At 40.8% G+C, this 19,745-nt stretch overlaps 1 protein-coding gene across 2 annotated transcripts; it reads left to right on the forward strand.

Moving 5' to 3' along the window:
• The first annotated feature begins 713 nt into the window (after positions 1 to 713).
• ATF3 (activating transcription factor 3) lies at positions 714 to 10,679 on the forward strand. Of its 2 annotated transcripts, XM_075147040.1 has the most exons (4): positions 714 to 899; positions 5,492 to 5,735; positions 6,677 to 6,784; positions 7,734 to 10,679. In XM_075147040.1, the coding sequence occupies exons 2-4, from the start codon at positions 5,496 to 5,498 to the stop codon at positions 7,929 to 7,931; spliced, it is 546 nt and encodes a 181-aa protein (XP_075003141.1). In that variant the 5' UTR covers positions 714 to 899; positions 5,492 to 5,495; the 3' UTR covers positions 7,932 to 10,679. The 2 variants fall into 2 exon arrangements, with proteins under 2 accessions (XP_075003141.1, XP_075003143.1); XM_075147042.1 differs by lacking the exon at positions 714 to 899 and having other exon boundaries at positions 5,075 to 5,735.
• The last annotated feature ends 9,066 nt before the right edge of the window (positions 10,680 to 19,745 follow it).

Here is a 19,745-nt window from a genome sequence, read left to right on the forward strand (position 1 = left end):
AGGAAGCTATGGAAACAAAAAAAGAACTCAACAAAAACCCCTTCGCTACAGCCACCACCATATTTCCCTCTCTCCTATAGGGACTCCCTGGTTTCCCCTGAAATCATAAGGAAATCGTGTGCTGTTGTGTTTTAAGAAAAGGGTTTTTTTTAAAAAAAAAAAACCGCATTATTTTTAGCTTTATGTCATTTCATTAAACGGGTCTTTCCTCTTCAGAGTAAAAACCGAAGCCTTCCTCTTCATGTAAAATTAACTTCTAGCGGTCATCTAAAGCAGCACGGGGGGTGGGGAGGTGCCGTTAAACAATTCTTTCCTGTAGAATAAGATCACATTTTTGAGTCCTTTCGAAAACTACACAATCTCCACTTATTTTGTTTTGCCGTGAGAAGGGACTTTGATTTATTCTCAGCAGCAAAACGGCCCGGAGAAAGAAAAAGGGAAGGGAAAGAAGGAGAGGACGGGGTCTGTCCGGGTACCGATGGATGCTCCTCCGTGGGGGACCTGCGATGCCTCCCGGTACGGCTCGGCGCGGCGCGGCGCGGCACGGCGCGGATCGCGCCGTGCCGCGCCGCGCCGCGCCGAGCCGTGCCGGCGGGGAAGCCTTGCATCACCGCCACGGGCTCCGCTTCCCTCCTCCCTTTCTTTCGGGGAGGCTATTAATAGCATGACATCAGCCCGGGACTCGCCGCCAGAGTAAATACCAGCGCTGCCCGCTCGGCTATATAAGGGGGGTGATGCAACCGAGGCGAGAGGCAGAGGAGCGGGGAGCGGTGAGAGCTGCTCTCCCGGAGGAGAGGGGACGGCCACCGGGACGGCAGGGCTGCGGGGTGGGTGCGGAGCCCCTTCCCTCCGGCTGGGAAAACAGCAGCAGCAGCAGCAGCAGCAGCAGCGGGAGGAAGGTAGGTGGAAGCGGGAGGGGAGACGCCGATGCTCTCCGTGCCGGCGGGTCGCGGGGGCTTGAGCTCCGTGGGAGGTTGTTCCGCCACGGAGAGATGCCCGCCGGGGGGTCCGCGGCAGGGAAAAGTTTCGCCGCCGGAGCGAAGTCGGGCGCGGCGGTGCCGCCGCCTCCCGTGAGCCCCGGGAAAGTCCCCGGCCCCGCCGAGCTCCCGCCGGAGCCCCAGGCCCGCTCGCCGGCAGCGGCTCCCTCCCGGCGCTCACATCTGGGGGAACCCCCTGCCCGGGCTGCCGCCAGATGTGAGCGCCGGGAGGGAGCCCGCCGAGCCCCCGGCTCTCCCCGGGCCGGCAGCGCCGCTCGGCACCGCGCGGTGGCGGCCTCGGCGGAGGGACGGCGCCGGCCCCGGGACCGGCGGGGATGCCGGAGCGCGGTCGGGCGGTGGGGGCAGCCGGCGGCAGCACCGCGGCCCCGGAGGGTCCGCAGGGGCAGGGACTGAGGAGCTGTAGCGGGGCTGGCCAGCCATGAGTAACCCCCCACTGCCGTGCGTGTGTGTACATATATATATTATATACACATAAAATGAGTGAGAACTCTCGGTGTGAGGCAGGGACGTTCACTTTTCTTTCTGTCCCCGAGTCTTGACATGAAGAGGATCAGTTGCTAAACTGTTGCCTAATCAAGTCAGGCGTGACACAACAGCAAACTTGTTTCAGAGACGGAGTTTCCTGTTGGAAATCAATTTTCCTCTGAGTAACAGCATTTGAGAAGCTGGAAGGCAGCAGAAAATGGTTCGGGAATGATGTGGGATGTCAGAAAGCTTAAGGTCAACCAGCGTGCACAGAGGTTGTGAACTGTAATTGCTCTTAATGCTGTTTAAGATTAACCTCAATGGTTATCGGGGTTTATTGCATCAGCACCAGAGAAAAAGGAATTCATATGAAGAAACAAAACCAAGAGGCACAGTCAGCCATCTGCAGCTAAGCAAAAAAGATAAAACTGAAAGTAGTCACTTTTAATATTAACATTAAACATGAATACCCTTAAATAATAGAAATGCACAGCCAGGAAGTATGTCCTGAAATTAAAATATTGTCAGATGAGATGTAAAAGTTCACTGTAGATGGAAAGAATCATCAGCAGAAGAACAAACAAAAAGTAGGGGGAGAACAAATGAATAAAGTTGTTTGAATCTACCTGAATTGGGAGGGTACCATTAGTAGAAAAGCTGTTCTCTTTGGAGAATTCCAAAACTAAGGATAAAGTAACGAAGCATTAACTCACACTAGGAAAAAGCTGTGCCTTTCCAAGGCAGGTCTGTGAAATGTTCAGCACCCTCAATGTCAGTAACTTCAGAAGGACTCAAACCAGCCTGGAACCGAGATCCATGCGCATGGTCTAACAAAGTAAACAGAGATCGTATCAGAAAGGCCCAGATTTAAGGCTTGATATCCCTACTCCTACTGTTTCCCCAGCCTTTACAAACCCAGAGAAAATGAGACAGTGCTCTTGATGGCTTATAGACAGAGGTATGATTTGTACAAAAATTGGCGAAAAAGGAAGGGTAACCTGTTGCATTTTTTTCAATAGCAAAATCTAATATTCATTCCTGTAAAACAGGAAAAGCAGATTTGTTCCTCAGAAATTGGAAAACATCTACCTTGTTGTTATGAAAAGGGAATCTATTCAGCTTACTAAATACATTTGACATAAGGCTGATTATTTTTGTTATAAAATCCTAATGATCTCAGTGGTATTCTGGAAGCCTACCCTAGTAGGCACTGTCCAGAAGCCCTGCCCCAAGAAAGAGCCCCAGGAAAGCAAACCAGTGGCAAACAGCTCTGCAAAACGGGACTCGGCTCACGGCAGAAATCCTTACACAAGCCTCAGCCCTCTGGTAGGCCCTCCCTTCCCTAAAGTCTGAATAAATAGAGATGCCTTTCAGGATGTCTGGAAGGTCAGTGAGCTGTTCAGGCAGGGGAGCAGCAAGTTTCTATAGTCAAGGACACTTCCCCGCTGTGCTTCCCCTCCCTGTGGGCACCCTCCCGTTCCTTTTTTTTACACTAATGACAGACGATGAGAGTACCTGAGGACATTATAGTAGGGTTTTGTTGGTGCTCATGCGACATTTAGCATTAACTAGTAGAAATCCACAATTAACACAATTTCTCAGACACTTTACTAAAACATGAACATTCTTGGTTTCCTCTGGTGCTGCTACTGACCTTAATCAAAAGTTCACCTAAACTGAAAAATAATTGAATAAACCACCAGTGCTGGAAAATGATTAGCCCAATTAATTATTGTGTAGGCTGGAGAAATGGTTTTACTGTTAATTTAAGGCTCCTGGTTTGATTGAATTATACAGAATTAACTTTGTTGAATGAAGCCATCACTGGGAGCCAAGGAGATGGACATTCAGTGAAAATAGCTAAAATTTCTGCTAGCAATGAGGGGTTCGGTGTCATTTGGAATTAGCCTGTTTAAATGAGCCGAATGGTTGAACGTTGATAAATGATAAATAATGCTGGGAGGACTTTAGTTGGAAATCATAGGGCTGTTTCTGACTTGTTGGAAAAAAGTAACTGCTAGCTTTCTGAGATTATAGGATTAAACTGTATCAGTACTTTAAATGTGACTCATGAACAGGGGCTTTCTGAAGAGAATTACATAAATTTCCCAAGGTCTTTCTGAATAACAAATTGTTCCAAATAATTTCCTCATCTTTAATAACTACGGGTGAAATCCTGGCCCCACTGAGGTCAACAGAAAAAGTCCTTTTGATTTCACTGGGTTCAGGATTTTACCCCCAGACTCTCGGAAATCTTCAGCTCTTCTGTGGTGACTGGGTGAGGAAGAAGAGAGGAAGTCTCTGCAGCTGGACATGGCATTTGCTACCAACTGGCAATTCGCTGTCCTCACATTTTTATATTTACCTCACTTAGCGATGAAGCAGATTCTACTCTCATTTGCAGCAGTGTGGATTTACAGTGTATTTTTAGATATCTCTGAGCAAAATCTATCTTCTTGTCAAGGCATGTGACCCCAAACATTTCTTGCTGGGTAACAGAAGTAGCGTACGGGAAACTATGCAATTCTGGGTTGACCATGTGGAAATTTAACTTACCCACACTGCTACCCCGAGGCAACTATTTGCCTACCTGCACTAAGTTAATTACAATTGACTTTGCTATAATTATTACAGTTCTAATCAAGAGTAGATAACACACACTGTAATTACCCGTATAGCTATTAAAAAAACCCCAAAACCTACACACCAAAGAAAGCTGGAAAACCAGCATGGTAAATCCAATTTAACACAAGTCACTTTATGAATAAGGGAAGTAATACAACCTGTTTTCCTATGGATTTGCACCTTTTGTCCCTTGGGCCACCCACAAAAAACGCTCGGCTTTCTTCCAGACCTCTCATCTCACCTCTTCTGGGTGAGAGATGGTTTGTGTCGTGCAGAGCTGTGTGCATTGGCTAGCTAGGTTGCCCATGATGTTAGGATGGCTGACTGCTGAGTTTTGCCTTTCTCCCCCAGTGGGGTCACCAATTTTCACAAAGCACATAGAGGGCCTCTCTCCCTCCAAAACTGGCTCAAAAATTAATAAGAATGACTAAAAAGAGGAAAGTAGAGCGCATTGTCGGATAGGTTCATTTTCTTGGGAAAACTACAAGAAATGAGATTCCTCCATGGGTGTCCATTTGCATAATTCCCCTGAAGTCTCTTCAGTCACGCTGTTGTATATCAGCAGGAGATCTGACCATAAATATTTAAGAATTTCAAATTTCTTGTTGAGGGCACATGAGGACAGTTTCAGATTTTACAAGAGCAAAGGAATGAAACAACTGGCTTCATGTTTTTCGTGACTCAATCCCTCCAACTCAGCCTGTGCTTTGAAGCCCCAGAGTGTGTATAGACTTTTACCTTTGTGCCAGCTCTTATTGTGAACTTTTTTTCAGCAGTTTATAGCCAGATCTACAACTCTCTGTAAAACTGAGCATGATAATTTGGTGACAGATTCTGTCTTGGTTAGCAGACTTCAGCTCCTAGTAGAACTCTTTGAGCTTTGCATAAAAGTAGTTGAGATCAAGGTATGCTCTGTCCATTTGAAGCTGCAATTTTGTGGTGGTATTGCTGAGGATGCAGATACTCTTAAACTCCTTCTGTGCTTTAAATAATAATAATATTTCTTTGTTTTCTCATGTTTGTTCCTTGTTCTCTTTTTCTTCCTATTCACTCGATTCTCATTTGCTACACATTACCAGCTTAAAACTTCGAAGTATACATATATATACAGAAATTTTTTTCTATATTAAGTTTCAGAAAGACCTAGATATTGTGCGATGCGCTAATACTATTATTATTTTTAAATACCAACTTGAAGTTGACCTGAAGTAGAAGTTTTTACTAGTGACCAACTTCTTAGCTGCTTGACTCTAGGGAGAGATTGGGGTAGACAGGGAATGGGGACTGAAGCAATGCAAGAACGACAGTATTATTTCACATTATAAAATATACCTCTAGGAGATATCATTTGCCTTTCTAAAGTTGTTGAAAGACTATTATTATTATCTCTTTTTACCTTTCAGCAAAATGATGGTCCAACACTCAGGCCAGGTATCTGCATTAGAAGTCAGCGCCTCCGCAATTGTTCCCACTTTGTCCCCTGCAGGGTCACTGGGGTTTGATGATTTCACAAATTTAACCCCACTGGTGAAAGAGGAACTGAGGTTTGCCATTCAGAATAAGCGTCAGTCCCACAGGATGTCTTCTACATTGGACACGGTGACAGTTTCTGAAAGGCCAATTGAAACATCAATCATGAAAACAGAGGTATGACTCTTTAAATAGCATACCAGTGTGAATGATTAATTCTCTAATAAAGTTTCACCATGAGACCAGTAATTATATCAGCTATAGACAACCTTCCCTTCTCCACCACATTTGATCCTTTTAAGCCTGTTGCTTGGCTTTCTGTTAAGCACTTCTGGGAAACCCTCTGGTATTTTTCATTTCCATTGAGACCTATAGTTGGATATTTTATTTTTGATTATGGACTAAGGACAATGTTTTACAGTGATTAGAGCAAGCGCTAATCTGGTTTCCCTGCCTACTTGTGGCTGAACTTGGAATAAGTCACTGCAGCTTTACTTCAGTGAGGACAGTGCAGTAGGACCCATGTGGGCTACACTGAGGTAGACACGGCCGTGCTATGTCCACACTAGGTTTTTACTTTAAGATAATAGTCTCCGTGAAAAACATTTCTCTTATAAAGTGGACAAATCGCTTAACTTAGGGAAATAGCTACACCTTGGTCTGAGCCTCCCCAGGAAACAAAGCAAAGTGTTAATATCCCCTTTTCAGCGCTGCCTTTAATTCGCTGCACTCTCAATGCCTCATTCATGCCACATCCTCTGCTCTGCTCCCTGTGCCCCTCGCTCCTTTTCCTCCTTGGGATATGGAGGAGAGATGGAGGTGTGGGAGTCAGCCTGGGGAGACGCTCGGCAAGTTTTTTGAGTACCATTGATTTAAAATGAGCCATCACATGGATTACATCCATCCAAACTCCAGTCAGGTTTTTATTGACAATTCTAATGGAGTTACTACCATTTTACTGTATGGCAAGCAAGGTCAAAATCGCATCCTTGTGTAACTCATGATGTGAGCACTGACAACACTATCCATGTTGCTTTTAAAAATGCAGAAGTTATCAAAATACAGGTCGAGTATTTACGACATCTTATGGATTGTGTGTATCTGTTTTTATGGGAAAGTTTTCTCCTGAAGAGGATGAAAGAAAAAAGCGAAGAAGGGAAAGGAACAAAATTGCTGCTGCAAAGTGTCGAAACAAAAAGAAGGAAAAAACAGAATGTTTGCAGAAAGTAAGTGACTGGCTTGAATTATTCTTAATCTGTCATCCTGCCAGGATCTGAACTGACAGCACAGGGGCATGGTCGTAGTAGGAAATACAGAAAGACGTCACCCAAAATTCTGTAAACCCGTCAAAACATTAGTTATAAAAAAATGAACATGCTATATATTAAATCAAACCTGGTTAAAACTGGAAAAAAGTGAAGGCATGGTAGGAGTGAAAAGAGATTACTGTTTCAGTGACCAATCTCGTCTATGGGGATAATATGAATTTGAATGTGTACACTGAACACAAAAAGAAGTAAAATCTCATTTCATGTAATATCCATTGTGGAGACCAAGAGCCTACAAACACCAGCAAGTAACCTCTGACTTCTTTATTAAATGAGTGGCATAGTAGCTTAGCCCTGAATTCTCTGTCCTAAGACCCCAGTAGTGTCTTCACCTGCTCTGCCATGATATAAAACTATATTACAGCAGCAACAGGCCTGTCTTTGTTCCTATATCCAGGGGTGGTGGTGGGGGAAAAAGCTATGTCCTTACTTTGTTAGCTTAACATGGGCTTACAGATATGTAACATGATGTTCCAGGGAATTAATAAGAAGTGTAGATAATTTTGGGTCAATTTTTGACCCAAAAAGTTCAGAATAATTTTGCAGAAGATAGCAATAATGCTTTGGATACTTGTCGTTGTAAGTGAACACAAGTCTGAATTTGGCTTTTCAACTTCTGTTACACTTCTTTAAAGGTCAAAGAAGGTAACTGTCAATCTGGTTTTTTAGACTATTATCAACGGGGGGATGTATAGTTTTATCATTACAGGACACTAAGAACATGCAATTTCTTTCTCTGCTAGCCATATGCTTTCCCACCAGTAAAACAGTGCAACTATTAGATAAACATTGCCATTAACTAGTTGAACTACTCAGACTAATAGTTGTGTCTGTTCTTTGTGACTAGGAGTCAGAAAAGCTGGAAACTATCAATGCAGAATTAAAAGCCCAGATTGAAGAGCTAAAGAATGAGAAGCAGCATTTGATATACATGCTAAATCTTCACAGGCCCACTTGTATAGTTCGGGCACAAAATGGAAGGACACCTGAAGATGAAAGGAATCTTTTTATTCAACAGATCAAAGAAGGCACATTACAAGGTTAAGTGATATGGCAAACATGGAAATATTTACAATGTTTTTAACAACTACCAGAATCCATGGAGGATCTGACATAATGTGTAGGATTCTATTAGTCAAGAGCTTTTAGGAAGGGCAGATTGCTTTCTTAAGAGGAAAGAATCATTTTGGCTTGACAGCGATTCTTCCCCTTGGAAGATCTGGTCTCAATCAAATTGAAGAGTCTTCTGCCTCAAATATAGGTTTTGCACCTGTCATACTTGCTGTTCCTAGGAGCTACAGACAACAGCTTCAGAAGTGTTAGCTCTCTGCTAGTATACAGTATCTGCACTCACGACGTTTGTGCTAGAACACTATGACTTCCGATGATGCACATGGTACAGACAGCTGTGCTGGATGGACACTACTTTTCCTTGTTGCTGGTAGGGAAAGCAGACTGAGAGTGTTTTTAAAGTTTTGAAGTTTCCAGGAGGATGGTTTCTGGCAGAATGTACTGATACGTAATGTTGCATTCTAACCTAACACACACATACACGAACACACAAAAAGCCTTTAGTTCCAACTAAGCTTTGTCATTTTTTTCACAACACCTGTGTGGGTTTTTTCAATGACTCATCTCAGAGACTGAATTTGAAAAGCCTAGTAGATGTGACAAAGAAGTGTTTCTTGCAAAATGTCCATGTAGCTAAGTTTGTATTTTATGAGCTGCAACCCCACCTACTATCCTTTGGGGATTACAATTTTTCCTTGGATTGCTGAAGAGCAGCTTGTACCACCACTTGATGACTCGGTGAATTGGACCCACTGGAAAGAGGAAACTAACTATGGAGGGATATTGATACAGGTTTTGCCTGAGTAAAGAAGTGCAGGACCGAATCCCAGGCTCATGAATCATGAAAAGTTTAAAAAAAAAAAAAATTCGTCTAGGATCTAATCCTACAAGCCTTAATTCATGCTATTAACCCTCATTCACAGAAGAAGTTCCACGGACTTTAGTGGGTCTGCTTATGCAGATAGCTCTTACAAGTGTAAGAGCTTGAGAAAGCTTTTTCCATCCTGGTCAGGATTACTTCCTTTTGCCAGGTGATTCAGAGGGAAAAATTATGATTGCAGCTACTTTTATTTTACGTTTGGGTGGCAACTACAGTCAATCAAAAGTGTTATTTAGAATCTAAAGGAGGCAAGAATTTTGATAATTGTTTTTATTTTTTATTAAATACTAACCATAGATGTTTTTGAACTGATAGAAGAGCTGCTGGACAAAACAGTTGGAGTTATGAGTGTTTAAATTCTGATGTTTCTGTGAAATTCTCAGATTGTTTAATCGTATAAAATATATCCTTACAATTTTTTGTAAAAGAACATATTATCCTTATTTATCACTAATATGGTAATGAGTAAAGTTAATAAATACTGCGAGCAAGATAAAACTGAAAACACAAGTGTTGCGCTGTCTTTTTACTTTTATCTCTTGGTGTTCAATATTATATATTCCTAAACTTCACCGGTTGTATTTGAGACACCACTATTGAAAACACTTATCCTTCATCTTTTCCACAGATGAGGCACTGAGAATCTTGAATGATTGGATGCAGAGATTATACCTTCCAAAATTCTGTACTTCCATTACTGGTGTCTAGCTGCTCAATGTCACAATTTAAGTGAAGCAGACAATAAGAATGGAGCTTACAGTACATAATATTTTACACCGATTATGCAGTGTTGAAATTGTGTTTTTGTTCTAAAGGCTAAAATTAAAGATACCTCAGCCATAAGCTTCTTACCCTACAAGTCCCGGATGAGTCTATCAGATATCATGCCTGATCCTTATATGATCGTTATATTCTGCAACAGAACTCCTTAGTACATTTTCCTAAGATCTGGATATATTGTAATGTCCTATATCACGTTTTAAAGATATGTACTTCACGTATCTGAAAAGTGAATGTATTACAAAGATGACATACAAGGTCCGATTCTGACCTGAGAATCCATTGTCTTTCTGTATGTTGGAAGGAGCTTCCATTGACTTCAGTGAGAGTTTTATTCATGTCTGGTAGGCAGAGTTTGGAGCCTCTGCTGCGACTTCCCTGGCTTAGAGGGCAAGTTCCACAGGCAGTTGGGCCAGCTGTTTATCAGAGAATGGATATACATGATGTGTGTTTCAATAAACTTGTCAAACTATGTTCATTGGTATTTGATTTCTGTAATGTGGAAATACAAAACCGAGGCATCATCCCAGTATTGTACACCTTGGCTTTGCCTTTTGCGCATCAAATACCAGCAGACAAAACTGTTTGCCTCCTATACTGTTATAAAGTGTTACCACAGAGACTAGACTATAATGACAGAATTCATGTGTCTCCCTTAGGGAATTTGTATGGTTGCTTTTAACCGTATCACTGGTGACGCAGGCGTCATGCTTTTGTTGCTTGATGTTATTTACTTAGCATGCCAAATGTTAATATGGTACCACTACTATTGTCAGAAGATAATCTATTTTTATTTCTTTATATGTGCAGTCATAGCTGCTTTCTACTGCTTGTACGTGTGTGTGTGCATGCGTGCTCCTGCACGCTACTCTAGAAATGATGGTACTCGAGTTCATTTAACTGCGCCCAGGAAAAAAATGTTTAAACAGCTAGACAGGAGCAGTATGTTGCATGAGTTTTCTAAAAGTATACATTATTCAGGAGAACCTTTAAAATGCATTAAAAGCAGTTTGTTTTCTATTCTCAAGTTTGTTTTGATACTTTAATAAAAAAAATTAATATATATTTATTCATGTGTCATTTAATTCATTCTAAGTTTCAAGGTCCAGGAGCAATTTCATTTTCTTAAAACAACACCGAGATATTAAAAAAGCAAACACGTTTTGTAGGTTTGCAACAATAAGTGTCTTATAAAGTGAAATTGGTACTGTTCACTGCTTGTCAAGGTATGAACAAAGTTTTGTTATTTCAAGGTTGATCATGAATTCCAGGCTAATTTCTTATTTGTGGCCTAGGGCTTAGATTAAAGGACTGGAAATTAGAACTCCTGAACCTTTCCTAACCTTGCAACCAACCAGCTGATAGTTATTTCAGCTTTCTGATTACCTAATGGTTTTAACGCTTTTGCTGCTGTGAAGCTTTAATATTTATAGATTGCTTTCTATGGTTACATGGAAGACACTAAAGAACTATAGCATGATTAGGGCTTTGGTTTGTTTCTCTGTGTGTCTGTGTGTTGGGGTGTGTGTGTGTGCATGTGTGTGTATGCGGGTGTGTGCGTGGAGAAGCATGAGGAAAGATGAACAAAATGTTCTATCCTGCCTTTCCAAAACTAAGTATCTACACCCATACAGAAGTCCCTGTGTTTTGACAGCCGGTGATGTGGACGAAAACTTTTGGCTTCATTCCTTTGCAAGCAGTCATAACTTGTAATACAGAGGTCAGCTAGAAGGCCAGGAGCTCCAGGGACCAGGAAATCCATTGCACTATTGCAAAATTTAGTTAAAAATATCAGCTGGAAGGAAGATCTAGGCTACTATGAGCCTGGCAACGCTGAATGCTTACTTTCCTTATTGGTACATCCATTTACAGATGTGCAGTCCAGTACGTATATTCACCCTTTCATGCATTCTCCTATAGCTGCTATCAAATTTTACTTTTGAATACCCGATTCACTTTTAATTTTGTAAATTTATAAATCATATGCCTGGCCTGTTTTAGAAAACCTTATCAACAAAATTAGGACTATGTATTCCTGAACTGGTATTTTATAATATTTTCTTTAAATAGTATGAGTTGAAACCATGAAACCACCATTGGTCTCTATGACATAGTCCTAATAGCATAATTGATATTCCTTGAACAAAATAATCATAGATTCATAGAATCATAGAATAGAATCATAGAATCATTAAGGTTGGAAAAGACCTCTAAGATCATCGAGTCCAACTGTCAACTCAACACCACCATACCCACTAAACATGTCCCTAAGCGCCACATCTACACGTCTTTTAAATACTTCCAGGGATGGTGACTCAACCACTTCCCTGGGCAGCCTGTTCCAAGGCTTGACCACTCTTTCAGTAAAGAAATTTTTCCTAATGTCCAATCTAAACCTCTCTTGGAGGGAGATATGTCATATCTTCTCCTTAGGTCTTGTTTTAGATGATAGATCTGTGTGTGTACAGGCCCATGCAGACCTTAAAGCATGCTGGGCTTTACACTGTACAATAATAAGGAGTAACTTCTACTTTTTTCTAGCCCTTTCCTTGATGTAAATGAATAAATAGCAATATTGAAGGTAGGTAGAGCCAATGATTTATGCTAGGCTGGAAACATTTAATGAAACTGAACGGTAACAAATTTAAATTTACAATAACTATTCTACCTGGGCCCACTAGAATTTTAAATTATTGATTAAGGGGATGGTTTTAAAAATCACTGATTCTTAGTTTTGCAAAAGAAACTGGAGGATTTATGGGTAATGAAAACAGTACAATTATTTGTTAGTAGCAAAAGTGTTTTGAAAATGAAATCTACTTCATCATAAAAAATTCCTAAATCCAGAATGACAACTGTATCTCACATCCATTTTTCTTGGGTTTTGTTGTTGGATATTTTTGTTGTTGTTGTTGTTTTTTGTTTGGGATTTTTTCCCCCCTCTCCCTTCAGCAGAATACCGGACTAGGTACAAGCCTCATTCACGCTGGCCATTGCCATGTTTCTGTGTTTGCCCAGTGCCCCCAACTGGAGAGCCCGAGAATCACATGATTAAAATATGCAATAACATTAATTTACATCAGTACTTAGTAACATCCTTCACTAGTTTGTAATGACACCAGTATAATATTTTCATTTCTTTAATAGACATCATTCTTTTTTAAAGTGTAGTTAAGATAAAGAGTGACAATATTTTTAAAAAATCCTGTTACTCAAAGTTCATTTCCTTAGTGGACACTCTGAGTCAGAACTGCTGACTTTAGTGATAAAAATAGTTATTTACTAATTTCCAGTGCTATTAGATCTTCAAAGCCATCACAGTTAAAAGAGAATACACTGGAGTCTATTCTTGATACAGCATCAGTTCTGGCTGCATATCTTCACTAATTGCTGACAGGGATGCATGAACAAAAAAAAAAAACTGATGATTTTCAGACCCCAAGCTAAGTGCACTGGCGCTGATGTTATTAGAAAAGTTATTAGACCTGTAAAATGAATAAATAGAAAATGGAAACAAACTGAGAGTTGAAGTTGGAATCTTTTTTTTCTGCTTTTGAGAATTTAGCAACTTCATATTTGTAGACTCCACCAAAATAATTGGTGCACCACCATGCCCACTTAGACAGTGGGTATGCCCACACAGCAAATTGCAGTGTAGTATGGCAATACTTTTCTATAAGCTATCTTAGTACTGGGAACATCCCAGTGATGACAGCAAGAAACTCAGCACAGGCTAATTGATGCCGGTGAGAGGATGAGCTCTCCGTGCAGCCAGAGGACAGGCTGCTACTGGCATCTGAGGTAGCTCATTTAAAGCCAGCTCGGGTATCGTTCAGCTCCTCAGGTTAGCATATGTCACGTAGCTGCCTCTTGAGTAGCTGCCTGCATTCCCAACTAAATGGCTCCACCAGTTCACACCAAAGGTTCACCCAGCCCAGTTTTCTTTCTACAGCAGTGATCAAAAGCAGCTGTCCAAGGAAGAATAAGAACAAGGCAAGTACGCTTCCTCTGGGTGCTTTCCCACACTCTGACTATTTTCAGCTCATGAGTCACACAAGCTTGACATGATCCCTTTAGGTAGTAGCCTTCCATAGATATTTCTCTCAAGTATTTGACCAGTTTCTTATCCACAGTACCAGCATCTGCAGTAACTTTTGGTGGCAAGTTCCACAGGGCTATCACCACTTACAAGAAAACAGTTCCTTTTCTTATGACCCTGTTCCCCGTAACTCTACTGGACAGCCCTTCATTCTTGAGTTGGAAGAGTGAACACCTATCCATCTTCTCCATGACACATGATTTTATACTTTGCTGTGTTGTTTCTTTTTCAAGATAGAGAGTCCCAACCTATCCAGTCACTTTTTTTTTTTTTGCTAGCCATTTTACATCCTTGGTTATTCCTGTTATTCAGTTTTTCTGGGAAAACTGTGGGTTTAAGATGAAGGGACATAACTACACACAGTTTTCAAGGTGTGGTCAAGCCATGAGTTAATACAGTAGGATTGTGATGTTCACTGTCCCTTTCCTAATAATTCCAGAAATTTGGTTTGCATTTTTGATCACTGCCAAGCGTTAAGTCTGATGCAATGCAACGATCTACCATAACCCCAAAATCTCCCTCCTGAGTAGTAATGGTAAACTCAAACCCAACATTTCATATATGATGCCAGGATCAATTTTCCTTATATGCATTACCTTGTGCTTACTTGCATTGAATTTTATCTGCCATTTTAATTTTCAAACTGTAAATATAAAGTCTTCCTGCAAATCTTCTTAAACTGCCCTTCTCCTTACTATCCTAAGCAATTTTGAACCGTCATCAACTTTCTCGCTACACTACTCACCCTCTTACCAGATCATTTCTGAAAATGTTGAGCTGTGCAGGTCCCAGCACAGGTTCCTGTGAAACTCCACTGGATGACCTGCCTCGACTAAGAGAGTTCATCATTTACTCTTACCCTTTTTTCTACCTTTTAATCAAGTCTTTATGCATACATATGCATTTTCTCTATTCATAGCTGTTCGGTTCTTCAAAAATCTTTGGTGAGGGAATTTACTGAAATCTCTTTAGAAGTCTCCATAAACCATATCTACTGAATCCCTCTGATCCACACGTCTGTCGACCCTTTCAAAGAACTCCAGATGTGTCTGTAAGCCTGAATTCCATTTTACGAAAGCCATGCTGACTCTCTTCAAGTAGACTGTATTTATCTAGGTACAAACTGATTCACAGTTCCTTTATCTTAATTCCCATTTAGGACTGTAATCTGACAGGCAAGTTTAATTCCCTGGATCCTCCTGAAACCTTTTGTAAAGGTTGGCGACAGATTCGCCAAACTCCAGTCCTCAGATACCAAGGAAGACTAAGTTAGAGTGACAGTGATTCTTAAGTATTTCAGCAATTTTCTCTTTCTATTTTCTTTGAGCTTTGGGTGAAAACTCAATTGGTTAGTGCTGATTTTTCTCTAAAACTCCACTCATAGTCACTTCAGTTTCAGACAGATCCTCTGGTGGTTTCCTTCCCTTTGCCCTGTCCTGAAGAGGGTTCTGGCTGGGGAATGACCCATACTTCTTCAGCTTCTCAGCTCTCCAAATGTTCCCTTTGTACCCTGATCATCAGTTGGCACTAGACTCTCTAACAGGCTAATTATTACTAATATACCTGAAGGACGATTTAGCATTTATTTCAATTCCTTTAGCTACTCTATTCCCTCAGCTTGCCTCTGACAGGCTTCTTCTGCCCTAAGTGCCATCTCCTGAATGTACCCCACAGCAGTGTCTTCATCATCCTCAATCACATTTGGAACTTCTAGAATCTCTGTCGGCCACTCCAAGATTTTGTGTGGCATTAAGGGGTCGTAACACGGGTACACATCTAATTGCCAGATTTTAATCACTGCCATGCTGTGTGACTTAAACACACAAACCACCCAATGCCTCAATTTTTCCATCTGGAAGACAGGAATGACAACAGATACCTTCCTTTCTAAGCATTTTGACATCAAAGAAAAAATGTCTTTTTTTTTTTTCTCTCAATTATAAAGTAGTACAATATCAAAAATTATCTAACAATACTCTCCTTTTGAGAGTTTATCTCAAATAAAAAGCGATAGCAGTGCCATTCTTTCATCCCAAGAAAAATAAAATAACTTACTTTTGAAGACTGTGCTTTTGTGGATCTTTGCAAGACTTGTTCAAGTCACTGTGCTGAGTCACTCGAAAGTTACTGAACAGAAAGGTAAATTTTATTGCCATGTGATTACCACTTATATTCAAGTAAATTAATCCAAAACACTTGTAATAAATGGCACTCCACTCAAACCCAGGAATATATTTAGTTGGTTTTGGGTTTGTTTTAATGGGCTTTTTTTTTGGTTGGTGGTGTGTTGTGGTGGGTTGGTTTGTTTTTTGGGTTTTTTGGGGTTTTGGCTGGTTGGTTGGTTCGTTGGTTGGTTTTTTCCCCACACTTTTTGCCTTTGACAGCAATAGTGACACCATGGGTTTAAACAACATATGAGTCAAATATACATTAAAAGAGAAAAAAATCCTCTGACGAAAACAAATACAACTTCAGTTAGGTTACAGTAGAGTTACAGGCTATTTTGGAATGTAAGTGGAAAAGATAGCATTTGGCAAATTTACCTGACTCCAAAGAATTTTTTATATACAGAATTACTCACATGCAGAACTAGAATAGCTCAGTCAGAGTTTTTGTGGACACCCAGAAGACATATTTTTCTGTGACGGAAGAGCACGTGTGTCTTGGATGCCGTTATCCAAACAGCTACTGCAGTCAAAATTCTCAATCCATTGACAATTCCTTGGTTCAGGGTTGAGATCAGAACAAGAGACATTAGTTGGGAAAAACTGAGTATACAATAGTCGCTCCACTGAATGGAGTGCAGCTACAACAGGGATCCTTTCTCGCCTGGCTTGGATAAGCATAGCCCTCTGATGCTGGCATGGTGAGAACCTCCCCTCTTGTTTTAATCTACTATAACCATCAAAACTGAATAACACAGAGTTTATAACTCCCACATTTGTAGCTAATCCCTGAGGTTTTATCATGCATTCTCAAAGCCCCAGATCTGAAATACATGTGATGGGGTGAGAACCTCGTTCCTCATGACTGTAGGGAAAGCTTGTGTATACTAAGAAGTTCAGGAACCAAGAGAAAACGAATTAAATTTAATGCATTAGACTGTTAATATTTCATGTTTAGAAACAAATGTTCTGGTTTGTTTGTTCATGCATGGGGGGTCTTTTTTAAACAGGATTTTTTAATGTCTGGGTTTGGCCATATTACATTCCCCTGCTGACAGCAAAACCATCCATGGACAGAGGAAAGGGTGACTAGAGAAACCAGTTACCAGTGCTAATTCTGAAGGGTTACCAATATTAGGTTCAAAGAAAAAAATCCTTAGAATTAATAGCAAGAGAAAGGAGAGATTAAGTAATACCATGCCCCTCTGCATCTAGCGAAAAGCAGCGAGAAGCACTCTGTTTTACATTTATCTGTTGTTACTTTTATCTTAATTTCTTTCAAATGTTTTTGACCCTCCTACCCCTCTGTGCACTGACCTTTCCCTTCCCATCTTTCTAGAAATCATTACTCAAATGAACAGAATGTTCCAAAGCTGGCTTATAGCACACAGCATAGTAGTTCCCTTAAAGAAAAGAGAAACTATTCTACAGGAAGCTAAAACAAATATTAAATTGCACAAATATGTATTCAAAAGCAGGAAATGCCATTATTGAGAGTGCAAGCAGAAGTTCAACTCTGCTATCTTACACATGAATGATGAAATATCTTCTAATTGTGTGACTAAGTATTTCCAAATAAGATAATATATCACATTTTTCCTTCTCTGCATGTGCAGTAACTTGCACAGTTCTGTATATAACGTGAACAGAATCTTTTAAAAAAATGTCTACACACAATGCACAACAAACAGACTTAGGATTCTTACTCCCACACATATAAGTTCACAGATAGTCTCATTTAGGAGCTATTTACTGAAGAAAACTGCAGTTACAAACTCAGATGAACAGGTATCCACACACCTAGGGTTCTGAAAGGTTTGCAAGGGACTACAATAAACCTAGGAGTCTGTGCAGCACATAATTGACGGTTACATTGTAAATAAATGTCTAAATTACAACAGGTGTTGTGGATGCCTTTGGGAAAATGAATGCTTTGACTGGTAATTATTTCAATCAGTGTGAGAGCTAATGTCTTTTTTTGCAAGACATGTCCAAGTCCTCTTCAGCACAGGCAAGAATTCTGTAAAAACGTTTGAGAGGGGATATAATAATTTTGCTTAGGCCAGAATAGGTCACTGTGGCAGAAGCCACAGTTGAGAAAAAGGTAACAATAAACTGAACAAAGAACTGTATCTTCTTTCCAAAGAAGCAGTTCTAGCTCTTCAGTTCTCCTGGACACTGTGACCACAGCAGCAAAAGCAGCTAGCACAAGTTAAGATGATGACTACTTCTAGCACCATCTCTAAAACAAGACAGAAAACTACAACTGAGCAGTGTCAGCTCTTAACTTCAAGTACCTCCATACAGGAGACCTTCATGTGCAGTCAATCAGCCCACCACCCTTCCACCCTGAGGTAGGAACAGCAGATTCCTTTTACTGTGTCACTGAATCCCAGGCTTTATGAGCTGCAGGCACCCATTCCCTGGGTGCGTCTGGGAACCAAAGGCATTCATTTCAGACAGATGAGTATCAAGCCTCACAAAGCCCACTTGGAGGAAGATCTGACTCAAGGGACAAGTGTTTTCTGAGACGGAGGGGTACAAGAGAGAGTAGGTACAAACCTACATTTGCATAAGGCATCAGTATACCCAAGGCCATGTCTGAGCAGCAGAAGCACCTGTGCAATGAAAAAAGCATATAAGAGATTGGCATGATTGTAAAGGAAATGCTAAGGGGCTATGCAGGGGGATAGATCTGAATCAACCTCTTGTTAGGTTTCTCATCCTTCTCTCCCCTAGAAACTCCAGCCTAATAACTATGGCACATATGACACATTTGAATTCCAGAGTAACGACGATACTTTCCATGGACAGCAATTAAGTGCATCAGAGAAGAAGGATATAGAACACAGTCAGAGGGCTATTTTCTATCTCTTCCCAAAAATATAGTGCCATCATTTAAAGACATTTGTAGTGTTTCTTTTTTTTTTCCCAGGCACTTTAAGATGCGTTTAATTGTCTCATGATCCAAATTGCTTGCACAGTGCCCTACCAGCATTCATGATTGTTGGAACAGTTGTTTAGCGACAATTTTCTAAAGCACAGAGAAGTTCATTCTGGACACTACTAGCTCAGAAAAAACAATGCAATTATTATATTCTGGAAACTGGATTCCTTCTAAAAGCTGATCTGTCACAAGCAAAAGTAGAAAAAATTAGATTCTTTGATAACTGACCCCTTCACTCAATGTTCACAGACACTGAATACACTATAGGATTCTACTCTCTATGCCAAGCCTCTAGTTCTGCTGCTCCAGTCGTATAATCAGTGTCCTCACTGCTGAGACACTATCCAGTTATGTCTGGCATTTCAGACTGCTCCTTAAGTAGGAAAACATTAGTGTACTACTCCTGTGCATGCGAATGAAAGAAGGGTATGGATGTTGCAAGGACTGGACAAGACCTCCTACCAAAAAAACAACCAACTGCTAGCATTGATAAAGAAACCTGTGGTTTTAAAGAGAGATTTCAACGTCCACAGCTCAGCCTCTGCCATGTGCCATCTGCGTAGTCATCGTGGAAAAACCATTTGAGTGTGAATTCCTTAAGTGAGCCTTCTACATACACACAGCTCCCAAATATGTGTGCACTCTGAATGAATGCCAGGTTAGATCCTGATGGTCGGACAGGCAGGCAAACTCCCATTCAGAGCATATTGCTAGAGCTATGGGTCTGCGCAACCACACAGAATGAAGATGCAGATGATGAATCCTGATGTTTGTGCATGCCCAGCTGAACAGAAATTCTAGTTAGGCACCAGAGATCTGGAATTATAGTGACCTTAATGGTGCTTAAATCCTTTTGGAGATTTAAGCACCATTAAGGTTCTTTAGTTCTTAAACTAAAATTCAAGCACTAAAGAGTA

Source organism: Calonectris borealis, chromosome 3 (assembly GCF_964195595.1).
Source record: "Calonectris borealis chromosome 3, bCalBor7.hap1.2, whole genome shotgun sequence".
Lineage (NCBI taxonomy): Eukaryota > Metazoa > Chordata > Aves > Procellariiformes > Procellariidae > Calonectris > Calonectris borealis.

Excerpts from the sequence above, each read along its gene's own strand:
- ATF3 (XM_075147040.1), top strand. The coding sequence starts at position 5,496 with ATGATGGTCCAACACTCAGGCCAGGTATCTGCATTAGAAGTCAGCGCC. Across the intron at positions 5,736-6,676 it reads CATCAATCATGAAAACAGAG|TTTTCTCCTGAAGAGGATGA; the intron begins GTATGACTCTTT and ends TTTATGGGAAAG. Across the intron at positions 6,785-7,733 it reads AAACAGAATGTTTGCAGAAA|GAGTCAGAAAAGCTGGAAAC; the intron begins GTAAGTGACTGG and ends CTTTGTGACTAG.